The following is a 24493-nucleotide window of genomic DNA, read 5'->3' as shown; positions in this document are numbered from 1 at the left end:
CACCAGACACATCTCTGGTGTGATAGTGAAGATTTTAGAGAAGTTGATAAGAACTTAAATACAGAAATGGGTAGACAAGCATTCTATACTTTGCAGGGATCAGCATGAGTTTACTAAAGGAAGGTCATGTTTTAGCAATTTGCTCATATTTTGTAATAATGTTACGGCCGAGTTGGATAAAGGGAATGGATACACTACGATAAAGTTGGATTTTTCTAAGGCATTTGATAGGATACCATACGATAGGCTGTTGTGTAAACTGGAGAATATGGGATTGGAACATAATCTATTGACTTGGATCAGGGGATGATTGACAGACAGATATAAAAAAGTGGTATACAGTGGGTGTGAATCTGCCAGATTTAAGGTAACCAGGTGTACCTCAGGGTTCAGTCCTTGGGCCATTATTGTTCAATCTATACATTTATGACATCAAGCAGGGTCTATCATCAGATTTGCAATTGTTTACTGATGATGTGAAGATAGGCAGGGCAATCAAGGATGCTGCTGATATTCATCAATTACAAAATTATTTGAATAGACTGGAAATCTGGACAAACGAAAATGGCTGTCAGTTTAATGTTAGTAAGTGTAAAGTTATGCACTTTAGCGTGATTAGAGTTGCAGTGGCATATTATATTAGCAGGGTTATGCTACAAGAAACTGAAGAGGCAAGGGATCTTGGTGTATTGGTGGATAAGAATTTAAAGTTCAAAGGTCACATAGCAAAAGTTGCAAATACAGCTCAGAGGATAATTGCTATGTTGAAGCGAACCTTGACATGTAAGGATAAGGAAGTAATTTTGTCTCTTTATAAGGCTTTGATAAGACCACACTTGGATTACTGTGTGCAGATTTGGTCTCCTGGGTTCCAAAGGGATAAAGAAGCTGTGGAAAGGATGCAAAGAAGAGTTACAAAGATTATATCCGGATTATGGGATTTAGATTATGAGGAGAGATTGCGAGTATGTGGATTACAGACTGGTTAACAGGAGAAAGAGGGGTGATATGATAGAGATCTATAAACTTTTGAATAGGTGTTATAGCATTTCAAATCATGAAATTTTTCGTTATACGGAAGGTGGGGAGAGAACAGGCATCCATGGAAGTTAAGGTTGTTCTCAGTCAAGAAAAGGTTAAGAGCTAGGTTTTTCTCCCAGAGAGCAGTGAGTGAGTGGAATAATTTGCCCTTATGGGTAATGAGTGCATCTAGTGTAAATGAATTTAAGGGAAGGTATGATAGCTGGGTTGGGTAATTTACAGCCTCCCTGGAGGTCTCAGATAATAATAATATAGATAATGAATAACAGAGCAGATAACGTACACCCTTGTCTGACACCAGATTTAACATTAAACCACCTTTCTATTCTTCCTTCAATTCTAACTGCTAACTTACAACTCAAATAAAGATTAATTATTGCTTGATATGATGCGCCATTGACATCATATTACTGTAAGCGTTTTGAATAGCTTCTCTCTTGGCATGTGCCTTTTCTAGATCTACAAAACTTAAATAGAGATCTTTGTTATATTCCCATGATTTCTCAACTATCTGTCGTAAAGTGAAAATCTGATCCTGACAGCCTCTATTTGGCCTGAATCCAGCTTGTTCTTCACCAAGCAACTGTTTCTCAAGTATACTTGCATATATCTTACCAGGAACACTTAGTAAAGAAATATCTCTGTAATTCTCACATTCAGTTTTATTTCCCTTTTTATATATGGGTACTATGAGAGCTGGAATTCATCCCTCTGTACAGGCCTTCACAGTACAGCCACTGTAATACTTTTATACCTCGATACTTGAGCATTTCTGGTCGAATATCACCTATTCCTGCTGCCTTTCCACATTTCAGGCTTTTGATGGCTTTTTCTACTTCAAGTATTGGTATGTATTCTGACTGCATGCCTGGTCAGTGTTTTTTTACCATTGTGGTGTCATTTAGCAATTTTTTGAAGTAATTACTCTGTACCTCAAGGATATTTTCTCCTGTTTTCATGTCGCCTTTATCATCTCTAATTCCTTTTACAGCAATCTTTCCTCCATTTCTGAGCTTCTGAAACAACCTCCAGAATATCTTGTCATCTTCTTGATATTTATTTTCTATGTTCTTACCAAAATCCTCCCATGACTTTTGTTTAGCTAGTTTTACACAGCTTTCTTACATTTGTCTCTGTATTCTCTAAGAGCACAAGCTGACTTATTTGCCAGGAACGTTTGATATGCTTTCTTCTTTTCTTTCACTGCCTCTTTAACTTCCTGTGTCCACCATGGAGTTCTGATTTTCCTATCCTTGCAGACAACATCACCACATGCCTCTCTAGCTGAATCAATCAGGGTTTTCTTCCAGGCTTGCCACTGAATCTCCAAGGTTTGATTCCTGTTCTCAAACTCTTTCATTTTTTCTTCAATAATCTTTGTATATTTTAGTCTACAGTTCACATCTGAGAGCTGCTCAACTTTTATTTGCTTTAAAACTTTCTCACATGTTATTCTTTTCAATATGAAATTCAATTTCATCCTGGTCAAGACTAAATAGTGATCACTTCCAATTTCAAATCCTCTGTACACTTTAGTGTCCTGCACTAGGGAGAAAACATCACTATGAACAATAACAAAGTCAATGAGACCTTTTTTATTCCTTGCCTCTGCTCTCCATGTGAATTTGTTCACATGTAATTCATTGCATGACACAATGCATCTTGCCCATGGGGGATATTTATTCTAAGTATATATGATATATATGATATGCACTTAATATGACAAATTCAGATCAAATCAACTAAAATTAGCAGATATTCTGGGTGACTATATTTACCTTGTACAATTTAACTAAGTTTAAGGGGAAAAAAAACAAGATAAATAGAAGAATGCAAGTACAAATTGTTATATTCTATATGATTATTATTATATATATTTTTTAAAATTGAGTCATAGATGCCTTCTGAAATATAATAAATGCCAAAGGAATAAAAGAGAAACAGACAGGTTCTGTTTTGTAAAGTAAGATCACATGAATCTATCTTCCAAGTTATTCCTCTTTCCTCTATAATTGGGGATAGCAAATAGTTTGCTAACTATCAAGAAGTCTTTTGAAACATCAACATAGTAACATAAAGGACACTCAGTTGAGTAAAGATGAAGGGCACCAATGATGAAACCAAACATTCTTATGATGTGCAATACTTCCATAACAAACTATTCGTATAGAGCATCAACTAACTTCAGAATTCCTTCTCGCAAAATTAAAAGTGGATAACAATAGGCCACAAGAGAGAGAGAACTTTTAATTCTAATGGCAAAACAAGTTTGTGTTCCATGAATATATTTATCGAAGACTAGATTCACAATATACTTACAGGGTGGCGTAAAACGTACCTACCAAGTTTAAATCCAATTTTATCTGCAATTAGCTGGTATAATTAGAAAAAAACTTTACCAACATATTATAGCCATTTGTTTTCTTTTCATTTTGCAGCGTATGAAAAATGTCAGCCTACACTACTGTGCAGCAGGTATTCATCATCGAAGATGAAATTTGATCATCAGAAAGCCCCAAAAAGGTTAGAAAATCATTTCAGGTAAAGTTTGTTGTCAAAGTTGGACCAAACAAGCACACAATATTGCCAAGAAATTTCCCAAGATTGGGTCAGTGTTAGACAATCACTCTAAAAGTGGCAGGCCTTCAACAGCAAGGACTGAAAGAAACATTAAAAAGTTCAGAAAGCATTTGAAAGAAGCCCAAAAAAGTCTATGGGTGTTATGAATCAAACGCAGCAGTCTTCAGCAAATTCTCAAGAAAGATATCTTCATTTGTTTCCCTATGAAATCCAGACCCAACAGCTGCTCACAGAGGCAAACAGTGCAACAAGATTGGACTTTGCTAATGCACTGATCAGAAGAATTAACAACCAAGAAATTGACCCTGTCTCATCTGGATTTCAGAGGCACACTTTTGACTTGATGGGTTCGTGAACAGGCAGAACTGGCTAATATATCAGAAAATCTGTGATGATGATGTGCCTTGTTTGCCTTGGCATTTTTGGACCTATTTTTACCGAGGGGACCATATCCGCATTGAGGTATTGAAATTTGCTTGAAAACAATTTCATTCCTTTCCTTCAGGGCTTCTATGGTTCTGGCCTCACAGGTCACACTTTCATGCAAGACGGTGCTCGTGCTCATTGCACAGAAATCCGTTTTCCAGCTTTTGAATGAACATTTCTGTGGGAATGTTCATTCAAATGCTTTGAATTATCCAAAGTAGTATGGAAGTGGAATTGACTGGCACCTTATTTACCAGACCTCAATCCTTTGGATTTTTTTATGGGAACATCTCAAAGACAGTGTATCAGAACAATCCAAATACCTTGGAGCAGCCAAAGTCATCTATTGAGTGTGAAATCTTGGCTGTTCCAACAGACGTCCTCCGCAAGGTGGTGTACAATTTTGTGATACGATTGCAGAAGATCGTTGAGGTTGAAGGCAAACATATTGAACATGTTGTAATATAAATGACATAAGATGTAGACCTTAATACCCTTTGGATGAGATATGCCTCCTCATTCAGGAATAATACAGCATTAAATTTGGTAGGAAAATTTTGGACCACCCTGTAACTCTACTATAGAGAACTCATACTGGCCACAGATTACAAACTTTTATTATTTAATACTGTGTTGTACCCCCTTTAACCTGAATTACAGTGCATATGCGGTTTGGTGTAAATTCCACAAGGTGTTGGATTGCATCTATGTCTACAACATACCAGGCATTCATCAGACCGTCCTTGAACTGGTTTAGATTTGATGGAAGAGATCTTTGCTCCCAGATGTTTTTTCTAACATCTCCTGTACATTTTCAGTGGGGTTCAGATCCAGGCTTTATGGTCACCAGGGGGAAGTGACTGTCATTGCTCACTGAACCACTAACAGATAGTAGCAATGTCGTCCATGAAACAACCATCACCTGCTGGAAAAAAAGTCAACATTGCTAGATGGACTTGATCAGCAACAATGTTCAGGTATTCTTTGGAGGATGCCCGATCTTCCATTAGTATCAGCAGACCTATTTCGTACCAACAGAACATGCCCCACACCATGACATCACCACCTCGAGAACATTGTGTTTACAAGGCAAGCTGGGCTCATTGCTTCATGAAGCTCCTGCCAAACTCTTTGCCTACCATTGTCGTGATGTTCTCTTCTTCATGTTCGAATCCGCCATCTTGTTATAAGTCACTTTCATAAAAAAAAAACACAACTAACTGTAAATTGATCACCAATCCAAGGGTAGAGAAATTTCTATTATACTGCACCACTCTATCCTTAGATTAGTCTATATAAAATAGCAGGATCAATTCATAGTTAATTAGCAGTCTCCTCATTCATACTGGCCGAAGTATTTATTTTCCACTTGGGATTCCCGCAAGGTTCGAATTTTTATGAACGGTGCAATAAAAAGGAATTCAGGCAAACACAATAATTAGATTAACAAAATAAACATTTAATATAAGCTATATGACACATACATAAATTCTACTTCTAATTTTAAACAATAGAATCAAGTTGAACATTAGGTCAAGTCAATCATATTAGTTCAATCTTCCAAACCTTCACATACATTTTCTCAGTTTCTGAGTCACAAAGTTCCTACACTTAATTAAATATAATAGAACTTCCTATCTAATCAGTTTCTACGCAATTCTCAGCCATGCCATATGCTTAAAGAACAACATAGGCACTAATTGCTGTAAATATGTCTCAAGCAATTTTTATTTTCAATTCCCAATCTCGAAGAATTGCCACAGTTAAAGTTAGGTTAAACGTAGCATAACACTCAATTCTTCATGCATTGAAATAAATCAATATGACAGTCCTTACCAGAAACAGTTCCCAGTACATCAATCACGTTGTGAGTATACTTTCAAAATATATTTATTACTCTTAAGAACACATCTATAAGACTTCTCCACAGTTATAACTAAAACACTATTAATCATGCTTCACAACTCTAGATATCAACTGTAGGGTACCTTAATTATCCTTGTTACCACTCATTAACTAATTAAACACTGTGCATTTCTCCTTAGGGCAAATTAGAAATAAGTCGCAATTCTAGACTAACTGGGTTTATTCAGAATTCTTCACTGAACGTCCAGTCTTTTATATTATCCGATTACGGCATTAATTTCTTGTTATTATTACTACTGACTTCACCTTCAGCTAACTATAAGATTCGTTTCGTTCTTGCTCGCTTATAAATATTATCCCTTTTGACTTCTGCCCTTGAGAACGCTTCATTTACTTCCACTTCACTAGTTTATACCCTTGCTTCCTCTCGCTTCAAAATTTCCCTTCCCTCTCTGTTACCTTTTATTTTTTTTATTATTCTTCTCCAAGCTCACGCTCTGTTCCACTCGCGCTCGTTTACTTCTTGCGTTTCCATGACAACAAATAAACGTAAACATTTTCGTTAATGTTATATAAGGCTATACCACTACATTGAGTTAATAAAAACACAATAAATAGAATATTAGAGCTACTTAATCAACTCTTTCATTTCGCATACAGATAACTATAATAATATTCACGTTACAATATATATATGTTACAATAAATTATACACATATTATTGTTTAATTAATTAATAGCTGATTAAATTCAGAATAAATACTTAATAATTCTTAAATAAGGATTAATAAATAACTTTTATACAAGTCATGATTAATATATAATAAACAATGTTAAATGTGAATGAAAAAAACAAAATACACAACATAGTTTCATTCACAGTTTAACACCATCGTTACAGAACAAAGTGCACCATGACTCGTCAGACCACGACTTTTTTTTTCTTTTTTTTTCTTTTCATTCATCATGTTCCTGACACCACTGTAGACGGGCACTTTCTGGTTCTTCAGAGAAATCAGTGGTTTCCATACAAGCATGCAAACTATTAGTGATCCTCTTCAATCCCCTATGCATAGTTCAGTGAGATATGAGTCAGGAACAACCTTCATTAAATGCTGCACACAGGAAGTTGTTTTTTCATTGATTAAACACCTGGGATATCTCACCTTTTGAAACCAACCAGCTTTGCTGTTTTCAAAATCGCAGCTCCAGCTAGCTGGGCGCCTACAATTATTGACGATTACTGACTAGCAGCATTTTTAAATACAGTCATACCCGAAGTTACGCGGTAGGTGGGACCAACAAAAAGCACATAAGTCGAATTCGTTTAACTCGAGTATAATTTTGCATACAAACATATAAAATATTAGTTAATTGGGACCAAAGGTTTACAAAAACACCTATATTTTTTAAGAAATATAATCATAATTGTAGTTTTTACATAAAAAAAAAAAAGAAAGTTATTTCGATGTCAATGGTTTCATAAAATCTAATAGATTCGTCTGACAGCATAATGTCTTTTTCTTGTCAAGCAAAATTTCTTCATAGCAAGCTAATGATTTTTTAAATCCTTACCTTGTGGCTACAAATCATTCCTCGTTAGAATCTATGTCCTCCAAAATCTGTAAACCTTTCTTTTATGATTGTTCTTGCTGTGGATTCCTGTAGATCAAACTTCTTTGCTAGCTCACAAATTTTCATTCCACCTTCAAAACCCTTAATAATGTTGAGTTTTGTTTCCAAAGTCAATGTTTTTATTTTCTTGCTAGCTGTAGAAGAATCGGACTTGCTTCCTTTGGACGACATTATTATTTATGTGATAAAATTTTTATCAAGAACATAACACTAAACAATCGCAAGGTTTGTAGACTAAAAATTGTGTATGAATGGAGACTGCGCGAAACACGTCAGTGCTTGTTCACAGCATGTGCGACACTGGCGAATGCGGCCAGCGCCGGAAAGATACGACCAGTGGTGAGGCGGGACAGGAATACGTACATACATGAAACCGCGTAAATCCGGATTCGCATAAGTCGGAGTATGACTGTAGTTGCCTAGAACATGTGACCAAGTATTTTGTATATATGCTGCATAAGTGACATTTATATCTGCATAAAGGTTTCTAATTCAATGGCCCATATATGTAGGAACCATGGGAATAGTTGACGGTAACATTGTGAGGGAGGAACCTTTTTTGGCAGTTTCTTATAATGGTGTTTGCTGTAGTGAGAGTCAACTGTAGCAAAGAGTTTATCTCCATTAACACCAAGTACTCAGATTTAACGATAGTGAATTCACTAAATATTCTTTGTGCTGCCTGAGAAACCTTTTCGTGCTCAGAATCCAGAAGCTAAATCAAGGACTCATTCTGACGAGACTAAGATTAATTCATTACAAGTCCAGTTTGCCTTGAATTGTATATAGCTCAATTAAATAGATTTCTCTGTTAATTTTCTTTTGGACCACTGTTATGCTAAAATCTAGTTTAATATTTCAACTCTATTTTTCTTTTTGAGACATGCTCTATCACATGATTTCTGCTAATAAAAGAATATTAATTAGCTGTTTTGTGCACTTTTGATGACAGCACAAGTTCTGATAGTAAAAACATACAGAATGACAACAAAGTACTATCATTTTAGATTATGCACATATTCTAAATGATAAAAATTAAACATAATAAAATTTACTGTAAATGCTATCAGTCAGAATTCAAGGCATCAGTGAGGATGAGTAGCAGTAATTAAAATAAGGTAAGTTTTGAAATAAATATATCTACAATTAGATATCAGCCCATCCTAAGAATAAAGTCATTCTTAAAATACAAACTGAAAAAATTTTGGTTTTCATCTCCTATATAGCAGCATGGTGTCTCACACTGGATGGTGAAAATTATCTGCCACCTAAGAACATTCATAATATACATATTTTGTAGGTTAGAGTGAACATGCTATCCACTCGACCATCCTGGCCAGTTGAAGTACTGATGCTGGTGGAAGGAGAATTTTGCAAATTCTCCTTCCACCTGAAGAAATTTCTCACAATTTCTTCCTCTCGCTATCAAGAGCCATGGCAGTAGTACTGTAGCTCAGCGCTTCCCAAACTGTGGGTCACGGTCCCCTTGGGGGCTGTAAGTTTTGTTGAAGGGGGCCGTGAAATAATGAAAACAAATTTAAAATGTTTTAAGACTAAGTAGATTTTTTTTTATTTTAAAAGAACGTATTTAACTTTTATTATTTATTATATTTTAATGGAAAAATTCACACATTGGTGTTGGTTCACAAACTTTGTTTCCTGCGTATTTCGGTGCTTAATGAATATTAATAAATATTGCTTATTCATATGTTTCATTTCAAAGCAGTGGTTAATTGTATTTACTTCAAATGCGCTCCAGGGAAGCTCCAAATCTTCCTGTCCCTTTCATCACGCATTCGTAATCAGGGACTGTTGATATTGACTTTATATACATATCAAAACTCATTTTATATTATCACTGTCATCCGAGCTAGTTTTCTGTTATCAATAAAAGTTTCGCATATATTTCACACATGAAAAAACGCTTAAACAAGTTCATGTGGGGGGATAGTAACTCGCTTGCAGTGGTAAACAACATGCCCTCCCGAACAGCCACTATACTGCAGAGGCAATAAAAACAAGTACTTTTATTATGCCGGTGAATAAGGTATGAGGAGTATGTGTAATATATTTCTCAACAAATAGTGCAATCAGAGACAACTGGGATAAAAACACTAATTAATGAATCACATGTCCCCTCATACAGAAACTATGCTGTATAGTCTGAAACAAAACCATATGTTGCATGGGCAAACACAGTATCTAACTAAAAACTATTGTTATTAGTTAGATGTGTGTGAGTTCGATTTCCCAAGGCAGCAATAAAATTCAATTGAACGTGTTAAAATTCTTAAAAGTGTTAAAACTAAGAAATATATATATATATAATGAATGTTATGACAGTTTCACATATGGAATTCGGTTGAAGAGAGTTAGCATTTCAACTCAATTGTCAGCTATGCTTTTATCTTTCGGTTGCGCTATCTTTTGTTAATACCGCACCAATCATATGCATGTTTTAATAACCTGCCTTTGCTGTCTGTTTCGTGTTATGCTTAATTACCGTAAAGGGAGAAAAGTCACAAAAGAGGAAAATGTTCCTGGTTCGGGGATTCCCTTATTCAGGTAATATTCACTAATTTCATGTTATCAGTCTGTGGTGATATTATTTGATCTATTCTATGTTAAAAAATTTAACCCTGAGATGGATAAGTGGCTGATAAAAAAAAAAAAAAATCCCACGAACAATCAGAAACAGACTCAAAAAAAGGACAGTATTTCATATTTTACCAGAACAGCCCGCATCATCTTCAGAACCAAACAGCAAGAGGCAAAAAATGTAATATATGCATTTGATTTTTGCAATATTCGCTGTGTATGTTTTGTATTGAATATAAATACAATAAATATTATAATAATATATCTCTCTATTAAAATTTTTTTTCGTAAATATTATAATATATATCTCTATTAAGTTTTTTTTTGAGGGGGGCAGTGAAATATTTTAATTTTTGCAAAGGGGGCCTGAAGTTTGGGAAGCACTGCTGTAGCTGGTGTCAGTGCTGCTTATTTCAAGACTAAATTTAGGGCTAAAATTTGACCAGCTACAACTTGCCAAGTTTCAAGTTTATCTACCTACCACTTATTCAGTGCATTGCATCCTCTGAAAGATGCTCTACAAAATTTAGCCCAAGTGGACTAAAGTGATGGGGGTTGCTTTCTCACAGACACTTCTTGCATATCTCAAATGCTTTTGACTTCTTCTCTTTAAGGATTAGGTATCTGCCTGTTCCATCTTGTCGTGGGTCTTTTTCCTCTTTGGTCTATATCTATCCACTTCTTTTGGTAGCTGATATCTTTCCATTTCTCTCTCTCTCTATATATATATATTACTTGAGATTCTGATTATATATATTTGGAATGTAATTATTTCTTAGGTGTTTATGCTTTGAGAATTTTAGCTCAACCAGACAATGTTGAAGCAAGGATTATAAGAGAGAAAATTGCTTTATTCATAGAGAAATCCTCTACAAGTTGCATCATTCACCTTATTGCCACCAAATTTGGAGTAGTTGCTTATGTTATAAGTTCCCCTTAGAAATTCATCTTAACTTAAAATGTAAGGATTGGGAAAGAAAGGAATTGTGGGAGGGTCTTCACAGACATTTCTGCAAGTTGTATTATTTAACTGCGTTTGACTAAATTTGGGATAATTTTGTTTGTTGCTCAGAGTCCCCAAACAATTTTCTCACAATTGGGCCCAAAATGTAGTGGATTGTAAAAAAAGAAGAAAGTAAGATACTGCTACAGATTACATCAATCAAAAGCTTTTGACAATTTATTCCTTTGGTGTTTTTTAACAGAAAATAAAATTTTGTGTTAAAAAGCCAAAGGGCTATTTTTTTTCCGGCAAAGTTAATTAAATTAAGGGGATAAAAATCCCTTATTATTTACAGCATACTGGCTGTAAAATAATAAGGGATTTTTATCCCCTTAATTTAAAATTTTCTGTTATCAGTTTTCATTTATGTAGAAAATTTGAAATAATTTTCAAATTGCCCCAATACTTAAACGCTATTGCCATGTAGTTTTGAGCAGAACAACATTGAGTAATGCAATGAAAAAAATAAATGCACAAAACTTTTGAAGTCAAGCAGCTTTCAGAGGAACTGGAGAAAAAAAAAAAAATTGGACCTGGGAACAAAATTTGAAGAAGCTATTGTTCTGGTCAGAGAAGTATGTGTAAAGGTCTGCACAGAGAATAATCGGTACTTCATGGTTAATTCTAGCAGTTAGAATGACAAGGTTCTGGAAGCTATTGAAAAAGCTTAATTATTTTAAAAAAAAAAAATCATATAAAGGTGACATGAAATATGAAGATAATGCTCTAGATGTAATCATGAGGAATGTAGAAAATAGCTGTCAGAAATCTAAAATTGGAAAGGCAACTAAAATATATATTTGATTTAAAATGATCGAATATAAAAGTTTTATAATGGCTGTTAATTGGTGTGCTGTATAACTCAGAAGGCCTTGGCAAAAGATTAAAAATTCCAAACAATTACATTTGGAACAGGGCTCTCATAATACCTGTTTATATATTATTAAAAAAAAAAAGAGGAAATAAAAGTGAATGTGAGAATTAGAGGAATTTCCCTACCACATGTTTCAGTTATGATTTATGCAAGTACTAGAGAGATGTTAAGAGAAACTTTGAAAACAAGCTGGGTTTAGTGACCTAAACCCATCATGCCACAATAGAGGTGGTCAGGACTAGCTTTTTATTTTAACAAATCAAAAGATATATATTTGAGTTTTATTGATATGGAAAAGATAGTGCCAAGAGAAAAGTTGTTCAGGAAGATGAGAAATTCAGTATGGAAATAGATAATAGCAAAGGAAAGATGGTATGGCAAAAAGCCAGTTGAATAAACTTGGCATGTAATAGTAAGTTCAGTTTTAACATATGGACCTGAGAGTTAGCAATAAAACACTTGATTAAAATTAGAAACTATAGATATCAGAGGCCTAAGAAAAATAAGAATATGATAGAAAGTTAACCACATTCACATTTGTGAGATAACATAAGGTAGTATAGTCTCTTCAAAGGGAAGGTTGACTAAACACAATTTGATATCAAGTCAGAAAGTCCTTTTCTGCTTGAAAAAAGACCCAGGACTAAGATCTAGATGAATTAATGAAGTTCAGCAATGCTTTAAAAAATTCTATAAGCTACTAATGATATGAACATGTGTAGTACTGTCATAATATCCCCCCCCCCCCCCCCCCCTCAAAGCTCCAATTTAGATGCTGCTAAATTGGAACCAGCTCTTTACTCTTTAGCACATGCTCACTGTTCAACATGAGATCTGATGCAATGGACTGAGTACAATGGTGGCATTCTGGGAAATTTTTTAAATCAGATACTGAATAATATCACTGCTAGTGTATGTGTGCATGCATATACAGTTTCAAATTAAAGAAAGCCCTAGTCAGAGCAATCTGTAGAGAGAACCAGTAGATGAAATGCCCTCAAACTTGGTAGATACCCTAACCAGATCATGAGGAAAGAGATTGTAACAGCAACAAAAAAAGTTCAAAAATAACCGATAAGGGAAATATGGCACTGCATGGGAGCAAATTACGTTAATGTGAACCAGATTGTATGCGATTGTGAAATGATTTAGTCAGTGACAAAGTTATTTATTTTACTCATTTCATAAAATGTGATACTGCCATACAGAATTGTCTGCAGTGGAACACAACTGATGTTGCAAGGTTTTGCATATGTGTAATTTTGTCTTTCAAAACAGTTTCTTAAATTCACATAATACAAAGAAAGGAGCGAATAATATTTATTCAAAAGCCATATATTTTGACCTAAAAATTATAAGTCATCAGTAGTTGAATACAAAGTAGAACTTAAAAGTCTTTTTGAATAGAATATAAGAATGCTGAACTAACAAGTCACAACCTGGATGAGTAGGATCTGACAAATTATATAAAATCCTACTTGCCCCATGCTGAATTTCTTAATGATATACCTTAAGTCAATAGGAGTTTGATAAAATGCTGTATCATGGTTAGAGAATTTTTTAAAATTAAATATTCTATTTTGTCCAGTAACTCTTCAGCTAGCAAAATCTACTTGCACTGAGTGAGTATATTTGTTGAGGTTATGTATTCCTTGATTTTCTTCTCTCTAAATGTTCTTTTTCTGTAGGGATGTTTGCTATTCGTGCTGATCGCGAGTATGTTGTTGAGGAAGATTTCATGAAAGCTGTACGCAAGGTTGCAGATAACAAGAAGTTAGAATCAAAACTGGATTATAAGCCTGTATAATTTATATGAATCAATTAAAATAAATTTCATTTGTAAAGAGGTTTATTTGCTATAAAAGTAAGTCACAAACATTTTTACAAAAATTAATTAACATCTTTTTACACAATCATTTCTAATTCTTTGGCATATTCTATAGCTTGAGCTGCAAGTTCCGATGCAGGTATAGTATCATCAATCTTCTTTACTTCCGTACTGAAAACGAAGTAATTGTTTTCATCTTTTAATTTCCATCCTCTCTGTAAGAGAATTTTTCATGCAATAAAAATAGTTATTGCTTCTTTCAAACAGTGAAATAATTAACTATTTTTAAATATTAAAAAAACTTCCTGATTTGCCATTAGGGTGAATAATCTTATAATCATTTTACTTGTTTACCAAAATCATACATAAAAATGTAAACTGCACCTAAGGCAGACAATTTGTATATCTTCTCTGAACTAAACTTAAATGTACAGGAATACCTCGGTTATCGAGATAAATAATGCGTGATTAATGCCAAGGATTTTTCAAATCTATTAATTAAATTTTATATATCAAGTAAAAAAGAAATGTGTTAATTAAAAAAAAAACAAGATTATTCTTTCTTGGATAAAAATTGGTGTAGAATTGTCTGGCAGAATTTTTTCTTTGTATAAAACTCGGTAGCAACGGATAGAATTTTCAATTTCCTGACAAACTTTCAGTGATTGTTCAAGATTTTTTCTTTAAAATTTTCAGCAAAATTCCTTCGGTACCAAGTCAATTTGAGCATCCTAATCACGTTCTTTCTCTCGAGGTTAATTAGGTCTTCATCATCCAGCTCCTTATGTGACTGAAGCAGGTCCTGAACATCACCTTTTTCAATTTCTTTTATTCCTAGATCGAAGGAAGCCAAGCTCAGTTATGTCATTGATGGATTACTTCATTTTCAAATCCTTTAAAATCATTTGCACAATGAGGAATAATCTTTTGTCACGCTGCTCTCAGGTTGCTAGACATTATTTCACTCTATGCTTTCTTGACATTTATACAATTTTTGATATCGAATGCCTTCCAGAATTTTGTCAAAGTCATAGCTTCATCTCCTGTAGTCTTTTCTATTGCTTGTGAAAACCTTCTTCGTTTTCACAAGGATGCAATTACACCTTGATCCATTGGCTGGATGATGGAAGTAGTATTAGGTGGTAAATAAATAACTTTTACATTTTTGCACAAATCATTCACTGCTGTTGGATGACGGTGCATTATCTAATATCAACAAGTTTTTAAATCAAGATTTAATGACTTGCAGTACCTTTCAGCTTCAGGACAAAAACAGTTTTTAAACCAATCCTCAAAAATAGTTTGTCATTCTAGCTTTTCTATTGGATCTCCAATGAACAGGGAGAAAATTTTTATCTAAACTTCTAAGCAGGCGAGGATTTTGTGAATGATAAAGAGAGGCTTCATCTTGTAATCTCCAGAAGCATTGCCACATAGTAAAAGTGTTACACACTCCTTCGAAACCTTGTAGCCAGGCTGTGATTTTTCATTTTTTGCTAAAAAATGTTTTAGTGGACATTTTTTTCCATAATAAGCCTGTTTCGTCAGCATTAAATATCTGATCATCGGTATAATTTCCTTCTTCAATGATCTGTTGCAATTCACCAGGAAAACTAGCTGCTGCTTTTTCATCGGAACTTGCAATTTCACCTTGTACACGAACACTGAATGCTGGATCGCTTTTTGAACCGATCAAACCACCCTGAACTTGCAGAGAAAGTTTCTTCCACTATTGATTGCCAAATCATTTTCGCTTTCTAATTGTTTTTTTTTTAAAGTTTCAAACAAATTCAATGTTTTTGTTTTTATAGTCATTTGACTAAGAGGAATTCTCTTTTGGTTACAATCTTCTATCCACACTGACAATAGCGTTTCCATTTCAATCATAAGATGGCTTTCGTTTCTCGTAGTTTGGGACACAGACGAGGTCGATGCACTTTGTCCTAGTTGCTTATAGTTTGCAGCGTGGTCTAAAATATGGCAAACGGTCGATTCATTTAGACTGTACTCTCTTACAATTTTGGCTTTGGTTATGGCTGCTTCATACTTATCATATGCAACTTATCTCCTAAGCTGATCACTATGTTTCTTCTTGATAGCTGTAGACTTGAAATCATTCTTGTTTCTTTTAGCATTCATTGTAGGGGTAAATAACAAGAGAAATAAATATCCACATGTACTTCAGGCAAGGGCAGATAGTTACTGGTAAGTGGTGAGAAGGCGCCGTAGGACGAAGTGATACCTGGAGAGTGGCGACTCGAACTGGTTGCATACGTAGTGGGCTACATCTCGCGGCTGCGATAATTGGAATTTTGGTATCAAATTATAAACTGCGATAATCGAGGTATTCCTGTATCTTATTTAAGTTAAGGGATATTACATCCCATATTATTTCTTAGCCGAATATAGAAACTATATAAAGTTCTGCAATTCCAAGCGTAAGCAAATACCTGGATAGTGCAAATCGAGGCAACTCATAGTAAGGGTGGAGCAAGCTCCGATCACTATTCTTAGTATTTACCCATAATGTGAACTTAGCTCCTAGGAGCTGTATTACTGTTCTACATTATGAGAGAAGGTCACTACCCAGACCGGTTTCAACCTTTGTGGAGACATCAGTGAGTAGGTAGATCTAGTTAATACCAAGTTTGTAGTGAACAGAACTTACATCCCCTCTATGAGAATTGCCAAGAAGGTGTCCTAAGAAATTTCTAATTATATGAAGAGCCAAAGGCTTCAATTCAGTGACATGAACTTATTTAAGTTAAGGGATATTACATCCCATATTGTTTTTTAGCCGAATATAGAAACTATATAAAGTTCAGCGATTCCAAGCGTAAGCAAATATCTGGATAGTGCAACACCTGACCCATTTGGTAGTGCAAACCGAGGCCTTTATGAGAATTGTCAAGAAGGTGTCCTAATAAATTACTAATTATATGAAGAGCCAAAGGCTTCAATTCGGCAACATTAACTTATTTAAGTTCAGGGATATTACATCCCATATTGTTTCTTAGCTGAATAAAGAAACTATACAAAGTTCGGCAATTCCAAGCATAAGGAAATACCTGGATAGTGCAGCACCTGACCCATTTGGCAGTAAGGGTAGAGCAAGCTCCGATCACTATTCTTGGTATTTACCCATAATGTGAACTTAGCTCCTAGGCACTCAGTTTTCAGTTCTAAGTGAAGCACCAGTCCAATATCTTATGTTGTCTATCCAGTTTATTCTAGATCTGCTGACACAACCAACCAGATGAGTTGTTTCCTTCGAATCTTTATTTCTTAGACTGGTGCAACCTTTATTGAGGTCTCATCACTGAGTAGGTAGACCTAGTTAGTACCAAGTTTGTAGTGAACAGAACTTGCATCCCTTCTACAAGAATTGCCAATAAGGTGTCCTAATAAATTACTAATTATATGAAGAGCCAAAGGCTTCAATTCGGCAACATGAACTTATTTAAGTTAAGGGATATTACATCAGACCTCAATAAAGGTTGAAACTGGTCTGGGTAGTGACCTTCTTTCATAATGTAGAACAGTAATACGGCTCCTAGGAGCTAAGTTCACATTATGGGTAAATACCAAGAATAGTGATCGGAGCTTGCTCCACCCTTACTATGAGTTGCCTCGGTTTGCACTACCAAATGGGTCGGGTGTTGCACTATCTAGGTATTTGTTTACGCTTGGAATCGCTGAACTTTATATAGTTTCTATATTTATTCGGCTAAGAAACAATATGGGATATAATATCCCTTAACTTAAATAAGTTTGTGTCACCGAATTGAAGCCTTTGGCTCTTCATATAATTAGTAACTTAAATGTATCTCTTCTAACATCAAATCATCACTAAGCTAGAGAATACTGATGTTCTGTATGTAGAACTAAAACTTCAGGTTTTCTGTAACTTAGAAAAACGAATCTTCTGAGATTGTATTCTTTCCATAATCCATCCTTGATTGACACTCAGTTTTCAGCTCTACGTGAAGCATCTGTCCAATATCTTATGTTGTCTATCCAGTTTATTCTAGATCTGCTGACATAACCAACCAAATGAGTTGTTTCCTTCGAATCTTTATTTCTTAGACTGGTGCAAGAACTTTGTCTCGATTCTTAATCAACTTCTGTTAATAATAGACCCACATTCCAGATGTTATTTATATTAGTCCTCTCCACCATCCTTTCTGAAATTATGTAAAGAAAATCACTATCCTTAAATGGCTTAAAGTGACTCAAGAAATTGACTGTTTAATCTCTATTTCACATATGAAAAGCATCATGATTCAATTTCCAGCTGACTGCCAACTTTAAACATGTCACTGAAATCTACCAGGTTGTTCATTAATCTTATACAATCTACCTAACTTACTGGTTGAACTGGCTATTTAGCTGAGTTGTAGATCTCCCAATATTATGGCCATATTCAGCTTATAAAAACCTTGTCTGGTTTGTTTACTAGCATCATCAAATATTAATGCTTATTCCGAGAAAGTAGCAAAGCATTATTATTACAAAATCCTTCATTGCTCATGAGCTTTCTATTCTCAAACTGTGGAAAAGAAAATTGCAACTTTTTTTTTTTTTTTTAAATTCTAGTTTCTCATAGTGTTGTAATTTTAATGTAATTCATGCTTACATTTAAAGGACAGTCATTGTTAAGCAAAACATTCAGTTACATTTCTCTTAATTTTTTATAGTAATAATCCTACCAGCTATGATGTATTTGCACATCGCTCAAAACATGGATGAGAAGTGTCTACTGAGATTAAAATTATATTCAGATATTATTGACATAAGATGGTTGATATGTTTCATCCATATGGATGATGGGTGGTTATGATCATCTTTCTCAGTGTGGCCAAGTAAATAAAATCCTGTAATGCCTTTTTATTACCCAAAGCAGGTAGGGAGAGCTTTAGCTCTAACGAACTATTTCAAGACAGTGTGCAACTAGTCTCCCTCCTTTACTGATACTGAGCTTAATCTTTCAATGAACCAAATGTTTTTTTTTTTTGGGGGGGGGGGGGTTGAGAAAAACACAACATAAGAGTTAATCTATTGGTCTTTATAAACTCTATAATAATAGCAAGTTGTAAGGTTATTTTTTTTTAACATGTGAGGATCAAAAATCAAGAATTCCCAGGAGAACATTTCTATTTGCATGTGTCAAAGATGACTAACTTGGGAGCTGGCCAAAGAAAGGCTGAGGAAAACTTTTAGTGTTTGAAAACTTCCAAAATTGAACAATAGGCTTTTCTCACTCTTCCATCCAGAGGAATACATGGCCATGTTTCTTTCTTAAACGCATTCATGGTCTCAGTTCATAATCATGCTAGATCTTGCACAATGTTTATTAATGTGAAGTAAATTTATTACACTTAACCACAGACTTCATAAAATAAACTTTCGGTTTGAATAACCCATGGATCTCTTTTAACATAATATTTTTGGCATAACTCATCAAAACAACATACGTGAAAAGATATTTAAAATGCATCAGTAAGCAAAAAGTTGTTCATCCTGGGTGGGGAATGCTCAATAGGTACACTAATCTATGCAAAATATCATCTTCCACTGTAGACATGCATGCCTGTAAATGTCTAAGATGATAGATGAATTTCAGTACCTGGTATGAGACCACTACCATCCTGCTTATAATAGAGACCTGAAATAGCTTGAGAATGTTTGGTCTAAAGCAGGGTTTCTTGATTATCAAACCCTTGGCCTACTTAATATACTGCAAGTTTACAAAAATTGTAAGTAAATTTTTTTTTTCACATAACAATTAGACATGATGTTCTTTCATATTATTGAGGAAATGATGAAGCTTAGTGTTATGCAAGATATTCTAGGAAGCTGGTTATTACTAGCTTCCTAATAGATACATTGTTATGTACTTTAATTATGTAGTATTGTCATAGTGATACACTTTAAACCAGTAGCACAATTCTTAACATACAATCTATGAAAGATTCCATTAATTTTAGTTACAAAAGGATGAACTCCCATTTCTCATACTAATGGCTGAAAAAATATTTCTCCATTAGTACTACATGCAAGCTCCTATTACCATTCCATACATTGGTTAGGAGAGGGGTTATATGTATGCAATACTAATGGAAATGGACAATGCTTTTAATTTTTTTTTTTTTACCTATAATAGTGGAACATCTATTAGAAAATAAGGTAATCAATTATGCATGTCCATGCATGTGTGTACACACACACACACACACACACACACAGCATACAAAAATTTCACAGTTTCTTTATGTGGCTTATTACTGGTTAATTTCAACTTCACCTCCTAAAGGTTATTTTTGCCATATATAGCATGAAAACTTGTAGAACTCTTTCCTGATGTGATGGCTTCAGGAATTTATTTTGTTTATAAAAAAACCTAGGTGGAGCATAATTTGTTAGTGTTGTAATCCACCTTATTGAGGTAGTTATAAATTAATATTTGGACTAAAACAGTATTCCTAGTTTACTCAATCCTTAATAAACCCCAGTGTTGAGTGTGCCATCCCCATTCTTCAAGCAACAGAGCCTGGTTTCAGTATATTACACTAATCTTGAGATAAGACATATTCTAAATTACTAAAAGTTGTACGATGTGTAATTCAGTAATAGGCCAATCCATTTTAAGGTTAAAATATAAATTCATATGGCAGGAATATTACTGTAATAAATTAAAACATAGAAATTCACTTTAGTTAAAAAGTTTATTAAGAATCTGAGGATATGTTGCTATTTCCTCAGATTCTTAATAAACTTTTATCAAGAACAGGCAACAATTAAGGACTGTATAGGAAATAATATGAACTACATCAAAATAAAAAATGGAATAAGATTAATTGACTACCGTGTTTAATAATTTGAAAATAGCAAATTCCTTTTATAGACAAAAAGATGCAAAAAAATACACCTGAATGACCTAAAATATATTGATTACTTAATAGGTAAAGTGGTTTAAAGTTTCATCCTTGGTCTTTAGAGCACAGTTTCTGGATTATGTACAAAAAAATAAAAAATACATGATAATTAGAAATTATATCCATAGCCCTCATTATTTACTATAGGCTTACAACCTTTAGTGAATGGGAGTTACATTAAAAAGCAACATCATTGTGCAGTTATTAGCAAACGTTTTGGTACATCCAATATACGTGGGCTGTTCAATAAGTAATAAACCCCTCATCACAATATTAATTTCTGTGGAATAAAGAAATGTTGCTGTATGTATTAACAAAAGAGGTTGATAGATGGAGTATATGGGCTGATGTTCACGTGACTAAACGCAAGTGCTCATCGGTGCACCTACGAGGCGTGACCAGTCTTCAAAATGAAAGCGTCCTTGGAACAATGGTATGCGATTAAATTTTGTGTGCGTTTGCAAAAATCGGCATCGGACACTTTTAACATGTTTAAGCTTTCCACGATGAAGCAATGTCGAGGGCAAGTGTTTTTCACTGGCATAAAACTTTTAAGGAAGGAAGGCAAAATGTGGAATATCTTGAATGTGAGGAAAGACCTTCAACGTCCATCACAGAGATAATGATCAACACAGCAGCGATTATCATCAAGCATGTCAAAAGGAAGCGTCCATTGCCGAAGAATGGCTTCTTATTGCACCACGATAATGCAAGGCCACATATTGCTGGTTGTGTAGTGGACATTTTGCAGAAGAACAACACAGACATCCTACCACACCCTCAATACAGTCATGATCTCGCACCGTGCGATTTCTGGCTGTTTCCTCAGCTCAAAAAAACCACTAAGAGGCTGCCATTTCGAAAGCAACAAAGCATGTGTGAAAGCTGCAGAGGCGATTTTGAAAGAACTCTCAAAGACTCTCACATGTGTTTAAGAAGTAGACGCAACATTGGGACAAATGCATCGCGTCTCACAGTAGTTACTTCAAAAAAGATCATGTAAATGATGACGATTAAAGGTAATCTGTTTTCTGTATAAATATAGTCTTATTACTTATTGAACAGCCTACGTAGTTAAAGCCAAAAAAAGAAAAAATTATTAAACATTATTTAAAAAAACAAACAGATCATGCACATACAATAAAATTCTTATAAAACTATAACTGAGAGGAGACCTCCAAATAGCCTTTAAAGAAATGCGGAGAACTGACCAGGGTTTCTGACCTAACGTCCAATCCTCACCTTCTCGTGGTGCACCACGAGAAGGTGAGGATTGGACGTTATTGAATTGACACGATACTGAATAAACGAGGATGGGCTAGCAATTTGGGATTTAGCCGACCAAATTGTATTCTTATTGGCTTAAACCAAAATACAAAATGATGTCACATGACAAAATTTCATGCTGGCTGGGGTGTCGCCGGGTTAAACAAGGCCCCCGTTGTTTTCACCAGGGAACCAGGGTGAACAGCGAAAAGTCAACTACTGGAACAAATCTGAAAAAACACCCCAACTCAACATCACCAGAGTTAAAGATCAGTACTGTCAACATAAGAAGCCTAAATGGCAAAGAAATCAAGCTAGCTGAGGAATTAGATAAGTACCAGGTCGACATAGGGGTGACTGAAACAAACAAACAAAAAAAAAAAAAAAAAAAAAAACTGGTGAGATCTTTCTAAGCAATAAATACAAAATGATATATTCAGGCAATAAAAATCAGGGAAAAGAAGGAGTAGCTATTGTATTCAACACTAAATACGAGGCTAATCTTCTTGACTGTTATGCATTATCAAGTAGAGTGATGTGTGTAAATATCAGAATGGGGAACTGGACAATGAGACTTATTTTTGCCTATGGTCCCACAGAAGGTTCTACTAAGGTAGAAGTGGAAGAATTTTTTGAGGCTCTAGAGAAAGCTACTGACACAATGAAAAAGGAAAAGTTGGTCCTTGTTGGGGATCTAAATAGAAGAGTAGAAAATGATTGTCAGACATACAAAAATATATTGGGAAAATTTGGAGAAAAGAGCAAAGCTAACAATAATGGCAAATGCCTGTTGGATTTCTGCTCAGGACATGGACTGGTTGTTACTAACACATGTTCCAACATAAAAATGTGAACAAATTCACATGGAGAAAAGAGGCAAGGAATAAGAAAAGTCTCATTGACTATGTTATTGTTGATAGTAATTTCTCCCTGATGCAGGACACCAGAGTGTACAGAGGATTTGAAATTGGAAGTGATCACTATTTAGTCTTGAGCAGGATGAAATTGAATTTCATATTGAAAAGAATAACATGTTTTAAAGCGAGTAAAGGTTGAGCAGCTCTCAGATGTGAATGTAGACTAAAATTCACAAAGATTATTGAAACAAAAATGAAAGAGTTCGAGAACAGGAATCAAACCTTAGAGATTCAGTGGCAAGCCTTCAAGAAAACCTTGATTGATTCAGACAGAGAGGCATGTGGTGATATTGTCTGCAAGGATAGGAAAATCAGAACTCCACGGTGGACACAAGAATGAGGCAGTGAAGGAAAAGAAGAAAGCATATCAAAAGTTCCTGGCAAATAAGTTAGCTTGTGCTCTTAGAGAATAGAGAGACAAATGTAAGAAAGCTAAACACTGTGTAAAACTAGTTAAACAAGTCATGGGAGAACTTTGGCAAGAACATAGAAAATAAATATCAAGAAGGTGGCAAGATATTCAGGAGGTTGTTGAAGAAGCTTAGAAATGGAGAAAAAGGAGTTAGATATGGTAAAGGTGACATGAAAACTGGAGAAAAAGATATCCTTGAAGTATGGAGTAATTACTTCGAAAAATTACTAAATGAAACACGCAGTGATAGTACAGTTGTAAAAAACACTCAACAGGAATACATATCCATACTTGAAGTAGAGAAAGATATCAAAGGCTTGAAATGTGGAAAGGCAGCAGGAGTACATGATATTTAACCAGAAATGCTGACGTATGGTGGTATAAAAGTCTTGCAGTGGCTGCATTGCATAGTTCTGAAGGCCTGGAGAGAGGGACGAATTCCCGATGATTGGAGCAGAGCTCTCATAGTACCCATATATAAAAAGGGAAATAAAACTGAATGTGAGAATAACAGAGGTATTTCCCTAGTGAGTGTTCCTGGCAAGATCTATGCAAGTATAGTGGAGAAATAGTCGAGAAGAATTGTGGAAGAAAAGCTTGGTGAAGAACAAGCTGGATTCAGGCCAAATAGAGGCTGTCATGAGGATCAGATCTTCCCTTTACGACAAATAGTTGAGAAAGCATGAGAATATAACAGAGATCCGTATTTAAATTTTATTGATCTGGAAATGGCATATGACAAGGTGCCAAGAGAGAAGCTATTCAATACGTTACAGTTATATGGTGTCAATGGGGCATTATATCAAGCAATACTTGTCTTTATTTGAGTTGAAGTCAGCAGTTAGAATTGAAGGAAGTACAGGAAGATGGTTTAATGTTAAATCTGGTGTGAGACGAGGATGTATATTATCCCCTCTGTTATTCATTATCTATATGGATGACATTACGAAGGAAAGTGGTATTAAACATGATATCAAAATTGAAAATGTTATACTTCTAAATAAATCCGCTACAAGTTTGCAAGATTCCATGACTAAATTGAATAACTGTTGTAATAGATATGGTATGAAGGTCAGCATTAAAAAGACAAAGACAATGAAAATAGGTAGAAT

The 24493-nt window shown here is 34.7% G+C and overlaps 2 protein-coding genes across 2 annotated transcripts in view; one reads left to right on the top strand and one right to left on the bottom strand.

The window, feature by feature from the left end:
* The window catches only part of LOC150102425 (26S proteasome regulatory subunit 10B-like), a 105092-nt gene extending 91262 nt beyond the window's left edge, over nt 1-13830 (top strand). The window contains exon 10 of the mRNA XM_090399587.1: nt 13712-13830. Coding sequence (XP_090255713.1) covers nt 13712-13830 — 119 coding nt within the window. The remainder of the gene's footprint in view (nt 1-13711) is intronic.
* Nucleotides 13831-13854: 24 nt separating this feature from the next.
* Nucleotides 13855-24493, bottom strand: part of LOC150102424 (26S proteasome non-ATPase regulatory subunit 8-like) — a 97270-nt gene continuing 86631 nt past the window's right edge. The window contains exon 7 of the mRNA XM_090399465.1: nt 13855-14066. Within this exon, the coding sequence (XP_090255591.1) occupies nt 13929-14066 (138 nt within the window). The 3' untranslated portion in view covers nt 13855-13928. The remainder of the gene's footprint in view (nt 14067-24493) is intronic.

This window comes from Typopeltis vanoorti, chromosome 10 (assembly GCF_054136105.1).
Source record: "Typopeltis vanoorti isolate ZY-2024b chromosome 10, IOZ_Tvanoo_1.0, whole genome shotgun sequence".
Classification (NCBI taxonomy): domain Eukaryota; kingdom Metazoa; phylum Arthropoda; class Arachnida; order Uropygi; family Thelyphonidae; genus Typopeltis; species Typopeltis vanoorti.
This window is presented reverse-complemented; position numbering and strand designations above follow the sequence as displayed.